This window comes from Myotis davidii, unplaced genomic scaffold (assembly GCF_000327345.1).
Source record: "Myotis davidii unplaced genomic scaffold, ASM32734v1 scaffold164, whole genome shotgun sequence".
NCBI lineage: Eukaryota > Metazoa > Chordata > Mammalia > Chiroptera > Vespertilionidae > Myotis > Myotis davidii.
The window spans coordinates 1,929,433-1,937,393 of NW_006296417.1; the positions used below are offsets into that span (position 1 = coordinate 1,929,433).

The window sequence follows — 7,961 nt, forward strand, 5'->3', positions numbered from 1 at the left end:
TGGAGCGGTTGACAGCACAGCTCCGCGGCGTCACAGCGCTGGCCGCACGCAGACTTACCACGCAAGACGGTAATTCTGGTGCCGGCCGACTGTTCGCTTACATGCCTCATATTATGATTGATGCTTTGATATATAACCAGAGACTCTTATTTTTTAAGGCACAACACCGAAGATACATTTTTCCAATACAAAACAAAGTTGAATAAAAACCACACACACACACACACAATTTTTTTAAAGTCTGACTCCATTTCCTCTTGCGCCCAGTGGGTTATGGGCCACGTCTACACAATGCCACAAAAGCCCCGCCACTGCTAATGGGGTGTTTTGCACAACATGGGAGAAAGGTCCAGATACAGTATTTTCTGTTTGCAACTTGGCATTCGGATGTTCGGTGTTGCGTAGACGCGTCCACAGGTGGAATAGATGCTTGGCAAAAACACCTGTGTGCTTTGTAAGCCAGTGGGGTTGACATGAGGGGTTTGCCAGAGTTGGTCCTCTGGGGAAAAAATTTTAAACAAACAAAATCAAACCAGAAGGCGCGATGAAATGGATGTATTACAGATCATTTATTTTCTGAGTTTTCTTGTTTAAAAAAAAAAGTTTTTTAAAATGTTTTTAAAAACCGGTAATTGACACAGCCAATTTGTTACGTAAAAATGACTTTCTGTGTACCAATTATTCCTAAAAACTTCCTGTTTATATACAAAAAAATCAGTAGCTAAAAAAAAAAAAAATTTCAAAATGGTTTTGTATACTCCATTGTAAGAATTTATCCCTGTTATCGCGATATACTCTGGATTCTTTACATTATGGGGGGAGAAAAGAAACTTTGTCTATTTTGAATGGCTGAAGCTAATGCGACTTTAGTTTATCTTACGCTTTTTTCTAGTAGTTCAAGTATTACATGGTTTACGTTCAATAAAGGAATTCAGTATGCACGTCAGGCCTCCAATTTTGTTTGCGCCTCCGTGCAAGACTCACCACACTTCTGAGGCAGGGGCGCTGAGCTGCGTGTGGCATGCGTGTTCACACGTGTCGCTCGGAGGTGTTCAGCGTGATGGTTTTGTTTTATTGCTGACAGACAGCTGAACCCTCACAGCATGCAAACTGCTGGTGGAGACGGGGGCATTCTGCTTCTCACTCCATTAAATCAGCTACAAGAAGATCTGAATACCTAAAATACAGAAATCTGTACTTCTGTTTCCACTGATCTGTAGACTTTTCCTACACTTTCCACAGACAAAAGGCCAAAGGGGGCAGCTTGATCTGGGGGACCCTGGGGCAAAGGACTTGACCTCCACATTTCCACGTCTGTTGGCACCTCACAGTCAGCACACCTACTCAGAGGGGGCGGGGAGAACCGAGTGAGCACGCCTAGGATGTGGCTCGCTGGAGGTGTTCACAAGGGTTCGCTCCTTACAAGTTCATGGTCTCGGGCTGCCCCGAGGACTCTACAGCCCAGGCCGCATGATCTTTGCCAGGGAAATGGTCACGGGGGGAAATGTGAATACACGTTTAAAGGACACAAGCTGTGGCCGGCCGGCGTGGCTCAGTGGTTGAGCGTCGACCTATGAACTGGGAGGTCACAGTTCCATTCCCCGTCAGGGCGCATGCCCGTTTGGCGGGCTTGCCCCACAGTTGGGGCCGTGCGGGAGGCAGCCCATCAGTGTGTCTTTTTGACATGGATGTCTCTCTGTCTCTCCCTTCCCTTCCGTTCTCTCTAAAAATGAATGGAAAAATATCTGTGGGTGAGGAGTAACAAAAAAATAAATTCTCAAGCTCCGTGTTCACCCTGGGATTTGCTCACCGTTGGCAGGAAGTGCTTGGCCCTCAGGGGGCCGTTACTAGACGACCAATGACTACAGGCAGGCTCGTTTCCAAGGCCCCGGGGTGTCTGGGCTGCGGGCAGGGTGAACACAGGCGGCAGGTGTGCCTCTCCCAAGTCCCCAGGCGGGTCCACGCTGCCTCCCGGGCTGCACCTGTCCTCAGAAGCGTGAAGGCGCTGGGTCTTCAGAAGTGTTAGGAGCACCTGTCCCCACCTTGCCACTTCCTGAGACCTCAGGTCCAGCAGGGCCGTTCCTCTTTTCCTCCTCACGGGTCCGGCAGCAGCGTGGCCGTCTCCCATCACTGAGGGACCTTCACCTCCATTCTCTCACTGCATCTCTGTAACATCTCTGCGGAGGAGGCATTTTTATTAGTTTCAGAGATGAGCCAACAGGCAGCCATGCCCAAGACCCGCCTCCCGGCCAGTAAATGACCAATCCACGGCTCGGCCTTTTCCGCTGTGGTTTTCAAACCGACTCAGAACTGCCGCACATGCCTAACTAACCAGGCCCCGGCGTGTGTCAGTGAGGGGGGGTGAGGTGGCAGGCCGCTCAGCCCGGGACACGGGCCTCTGGGGTTCTCCCTCAAGCATTTCGGAGGCCGTGAGGGGGAGAAATGACGCATTCATCAGGAGGGAGCTCTGGGCCTCCCCACAGAATCACGTCTAAAAGTCCGTGACCTGTGTATGGCTTGGTGCCATGCCATGTGAAGTCACACAGGAGCCGGGACCGAAGGCCCCCTGCTCGCCACCGTCCTGAGACAGGAACTAGAAGAGGGAGGGGCGGGGGCAACAAGGGCTCTGGGGAGCAGTGCTTGCCTACAAACACGGAAGGATCTGCACACGAACAACTGTGCTGGCCAGACCATCCCACCCCCACTTGCTGGCTTTGCTAGGCTACACCGTGACTTGGGTCTGGGGTATGTCCAGCGACCACATTCATTTGCAAAAGAGGTCCTATAAGGTCTCTCCCACTCGCACAGGCGCGCTCAAGGGCTGACGCTGAAACAAGCAAGGCTTGCCCAGCCCCCTGGTTATGAAGTTGCAGATACTGTTTCTTAGCGTGAATGAATCTGAGCACGAAGTGACCATTTTTTTGGGAAACATAATTAAGTGAAAAGTAATAGCTGCGAGCACACCGAGACAGTAAGAAATTTCCAGCCGAAACCGGTTTGGCTCAGTGGATAGAGCGTCGGCCTGCGGACTGGGGGTCTCAGGTTCGATTCCGGTCAAGGGCATGTACCTGGGTTACGGGCACATCCCCAGTGGGGGATGTGCAGGAGGCAGCTGATCGATGTTTCTCTCTCATCGATGTTTCTAACTCTCTATCTTTCTCCCTTCCTCTCTGTAAAAAAATCAATAAAAAATATATTTAAAAAAAAAAGAAAAAAGAAATTTCCCAGAGCTTAATCACCGTCAGTCCTTTCCTCCGAACATGTTGCTAACGGGGCTCCCCGTGGAAATCTGCTTACAAGGAAACACTGGGCAGGTAAAACCTGACCATGAGCCAGGGCAGTGTCGTGAAAGATGAAAAGAGGAGAGAAGCAAACCTAGCCATTACCCTTTGCTTTAAGACCAAACACTGCAGGTAGGAATAGAAAAATGGTGCGGCTGCCCTAGAAAACAGGATGATGTGACCACCATTTTTTTTTTTTTCCTTAAGTGGAAAAAGGACAAGAAACAAAGAAACAATTAAGACTCGGTGGCTCAAAGGTGCCCACAGCGCCTGGATGTCAGAGCTCAGAGGTCGGGAATGGGGCACCGAGCGGTGACCACACCTGGATGTCCCCACGGCCAGGTGGTCATGGCTCAGCCCACCGCTGCACCATCTTGTCTAAGAGGAAAAAAAAAATGACTAGGATTTCATTTCACTGTCATGAAAACCATAAGCGGAGCTAGTTAATTCCTGGTGAAATGTCTGCCTTTCAGAGTGTTGTCCTGCCTTCTGACTATAAAATAACTGTGACTTCGTCAGGCTAATTCAGAACCTGTCCCTCCGTGTAAACTGTGTTACAAGCGATTTTTTAAAACGCCTCCCCAAGCACAGCTGAACTCTCCACACAGGACTGACACGTCCCCTTGTCTCCAAAGGGGCAGCAGCGCCCGGGTTGGTTCTGCCTGGCTGGAACCACCGAGGGTTTGTTTTCTGGGCACCAGGCTTTGACCCTGGGCATTCTCACCGTCCGCCAGCATCTCCTGGATGACGACTTGCAGGGCTTTCCCCAGCAGGCTGGCGGGGAGCTCCGGAGACAGCGGGGGCACGTGGATGAGCGCCGCACGCCCATCTCCGTGATGCAAAGACAGGTAGTAGGTGTAATCGCAGACGTATCTGCAACCGCAGGAAACTCAGGTGACTCGCTGGACCAGAGAGAGGTAAGCTAAGCAGCGGTGGTGCTGTAGCATCCCCAAACCGCCACCCAGGGAGACGCAGGTCTTGTCCTTCTGCCTCAGAAAGGTGTTGCCCTAACCAGTTTGGCTCGGGGGATAGAGCATCGGCCTGCAGATTGAAGGGTCCCAGGTTTGATTCCGGTCAAGGGCATGTACCTTGGTTGCGGGCACATCCCCAGTAGGGGGTGTGCAGGAGGCAGCTGATTGATGTTTCTCTCTCATCGATGTTTCTAACTCTCTATCCCTCTCCCTTCCTCTCTGCAAAAGATCAATAAAATATATTTTTAAAAAGGAAAGAAAAGAAAGTGTTACTAGGAATAAGCTGGGGAGAGACCGGCTCTTAGCCTTGTGGTCTTATGACCAGCAAGTGGCCGAGCCGGCTTCACCTTTAACCTGTGAACCCCTCTCATTGGTGTCCACATTCATTCATTTTTTTAAAAATATATTTTATTGATTTCTTACAGAGAGGAAGGAAAAGAGATAGAGTTAGAAACATCGATGAGAGAGAAACATCGATCAGCTGCCTCCTGCACACCTCCCACTAGGGATGTGCCCGCAACCCAGGTACATGCCCTTGACCGGAATCGAACCTGGGACCTTTCAGTCCGCAGGCCGACGCTCTATCCACTGAGCCAAACCGGTTTTGGCCACATTCATTCATTTTTATTTTATTTTATTTTTTTGCAGGGAGGAGAAGCCACCTACTGGGAGTCAGAGTTTGGAGAAACAAAGATAAGTTAATCTATCAGAATAGTGCAATCACCACGTTGGCTGCAGTCGATAAAAATAGAGCACCCCCAAACTATGAGTGGCTCTCAAAATGTGCCATCACATCTTTTTTTCTACCAACGCACCCAACGCTGTGTTAGGGGGAGGGGACCTTGGGATGCAGGGTGTGGGGGACAACAGGCTAGTCTGCAAGAACCACCCTGGGGGGGCACTGCTGCCCAAGTGGAAGGGCACACGGGGGCCTTTTCGAAGGGAGGCATCCTAGAAGAAAGATGGGTCAGGCTGGCCGGTGTGGCCCAATGGTTGAGCCTCAACCTGTGGGCCAGGGGGTCACCGTTCCAGTTCCGGTCAAGGCACAGGCCCCAGGTTGCGGGCTGGATCCCCAGGAGGCGGCCTGCAGGAGGCAGCCGATCCATGATGCTCTCCCCCTCCCTTCCTCTCTGAAATCAATAAAAATATATTTAATTTTTTAAAAATAGAAAAAGAAAGGAGGTCATCCTCTCCTTGCTTCTCAGTGACGCGACGAAACGCACCTGCCGGCATCGCGGGAGAACATCACCTCCACGCCCTCCACAGCCACGCGCCTGCTGACCGCCTTCATGTCGACCCGCGACTCAATCACTTCCGGGCCATCCGGGACGCACGCGCCCTGCTCGGGCCGGAAGCCACGGACGTCGGTCTCGCGATACCCGCGGTTCCGGCCGCGCTGCTCGAGAACCACGGCCTTGGCGGCGGCGTCCACGCCCACGTGCACGGTGAGCTGTGCGGACAGGGGGCGGCGGGCAATTTAGGGAAACTGAGGCCTGTCTGTCACCATCTGTCCCGAGGACCCAGCCGGGGGCGAGTGCGAGGCGGGGGAAACCTCTCAAACCGCGACTGCGCTTTCGGGCCTCCGCCCTCCTTCCCCTCATTCGTAGGCCGCCGGATAGAAAACCGTGAGGCGTCGTCTATTTAAATGCTTTTATATTTAAAAATACCCGCACACAGGGTGGAATATTCCTCTGTGTCCCCCCCATCCCCTTTCCGGGGGTCTCGCTGCTCTCTGAGACCACAGGGGACGCCTGGCGTTGCCTTGGCAACGCTGAGGCAGGAAGTCGGTCTCAGAATGTCTTGAACGGGTTGTTTTTTCCTTTTGGAAACACAGCTAAGCGTTTTCCTCGAGGCCCTTGGGGGCATTGTCTCGGGGTGGAGGTGTCTGTTTTGCTCCTCTCGTTGCCTGGGCTCTGTAGTATTTGCGGGATATTTGAACCCATTTTGTATATAAGTAGCTGTTGGGATAAGATGGGCTGGGTCAGCGGTTCTCAACCTGTGGGTCGCGACCCCTTTGGCGGTCGAACGACCCTTTCACAGGGGTCACCTAAGACCATCCTGCATATCAGATATTTACATGACGGTTCGTCACAGTAGCAACATGACAGTGATGAAGTAGCCACGAAAATAATGTTTTGGTTGGGTCATCACATGAGGAACTGTAGTTAAAGGGCCAGAAGGTTGAGAACCACTGAGCTGGGTGTAAGGCAGGTGGCACCCCCCCCCCCCCCCCCCCCCCCCCAGCCCACGAGGTCCCACTTCACAGCGAACTTCCCTGCATGGGCGTGGCTGGCAACTAACCCAAGGCCTGTCTGTTAGGGGGAAACTTATCTTTGGAGTTCTGGCTGGGAATAAAGCTTCCATTATAACAAACAAACAAAAAACCCACGTAGATATTGATTTGAGAGAGAGAAACATCAGTGATGAAAGAGAGTCATGGATGGGCTGCCTCCTGCATGCCCCCTGCTGGGGTTTGAGCCCACAACCCGGGCATGTGCCCTGACGGGGAATCGAACCGTGAATCCTTCAGTCCGCAGGCTGATGCTCTATCTACTGAGCCAAATCAGCGCAGTGGTCGGCAAACTGTGGCATTTATTACAGCTGAAACGTTGAGAAACGGGCCCAGAACCTTATAAACCCCCCTGGATTGTGCTGGTGAGATGCAGGGCCGGGGGTGCACTTAAGCCAGCAACTCTAGAACAGGGGTCCAGAGGTTCCCAGGCTCTGGGGCTCCATCTCATCATCAGCAAACCCCCCACCTGACCCCCACTGGCTCCCCAGCTGTGGCTCCCCAGCCGTCATTTACTTGCGGTTGCAGATCTTCCCAGATTCTGGTGACTCTCCGCTTCACCTCCCTGTAATCCACGGGCAGCTGGAGCGCCCGCAGCTCCACCTCCGCGTCGCTCCCCAGGCCCAGCTTGGAGAGCTCCTGTTGAGAGAGGCAGGCAGCCCTGGCCCGTGTGGCTCCGTTGGTTGCAGCATCCTCCCATACACCGAAACCAAAGGGTGGTGGGTTCGATTCCTGGTCAAGGGCATATACCTAGGTTTCGGGTTCGATCGCTGGTCGGGGCTAGTCCCCCGGTGGGTTTTGTTTTGTGTTCTTGTTAACATGAGAAGGCCTGAGATGATAACCAGCCTGAGGATAAAACGAGACACCCCCCTCCCCACCACCACCCCCCCTTCTCCCCATTGTCTGCAGGGACCTCACCAATGTAGCAACCAGCTTTCCTGGCAACCACTTAAAAAAAAACACAACACTGCATTTTTATTGATTTCAGAGAGGACAGAGAGGGAGAAAGAGAGAAACATCAATGATGAGAGAGAATGGTTGATTGGCTGCCTCCTGCACGCCCCCCAATGGGGACCAAGTCGCACCCTGGGCATGTGCCCTGACTGGGAATCAAACAGTGACCTCCTGGTTCATAGGTCAGTGCTCAACCACTGAGCCACACCGGCTGGGCTAGCCTTGTTGTTGTTTTACCACACAGCCAACAGGGCCACCTGGGGCAGGCGAGGACCCACCCAGGCCCAGAAGCCGGGCCTTCCCCAGGGCCCTCCCGCATGGAGCTGGCCCCCAAAGGAGCTGGCCTGGCCCGTGTTTACCTTCACTGCTTCCCAGCTGGAATTCACCAGGTGCTGCCGGAAGGGCCCGAAACCTGAAATCAGGGAGATTCTGGTTTGCTCAGGCCAGGCCTTGGCGGGGCGGGGG

The 7,961-nt window shown here is 52.9% G+C and overlaps 2 protein-coding genes across 2 annotated transcripts in view; one reads left to right on the forward strand and one right to left on the reverse strand.

Moving 5' to 3' along the window:
• IGF1R (insulin like growth factor 1 receptor) overlaps positions 1 to 7,961 on the forward strand; it is a 147,322-nt gene that overhangs the window by 137,357 nt on the left and 2,004 nt on the right. The window contains exon 20 of the mRNA XM_015569111.1: positions 2,272 to 2,277. Coding sequence (XP_015424597.1) covers positions 2,272 to 2,277 — 6 coding nt within the window. The remainder of the gene's footprint in view (positions 1 to 2,271; positions 2,278 to 7,961) is intronic.
• Positions 3,850 to 7,961, reverse strand: part of PGPEP1L (pyroglutamyl-peptidase I-like) — a 5,981-nt gene continuing 1,869 nt past the window's right edge. Inside the window, 5 exon segments of the mRNA XM_006771756.1 lie at positions 3,850 to 4,005; positions 4,007 to 4,154; positions 5,476 to 5,702; positions 7,059 to 7,181; positions 7,856 to 7,908. Of these exon segments, the coding sequence (XP_006771819.1) occupies positions 3,850 to 4,005; positions 4,007 to 4,154; positions 5,476 to 5,702; positions 7,059 to 7,181; positions 7,856 to 7,908 (707 nt within the window).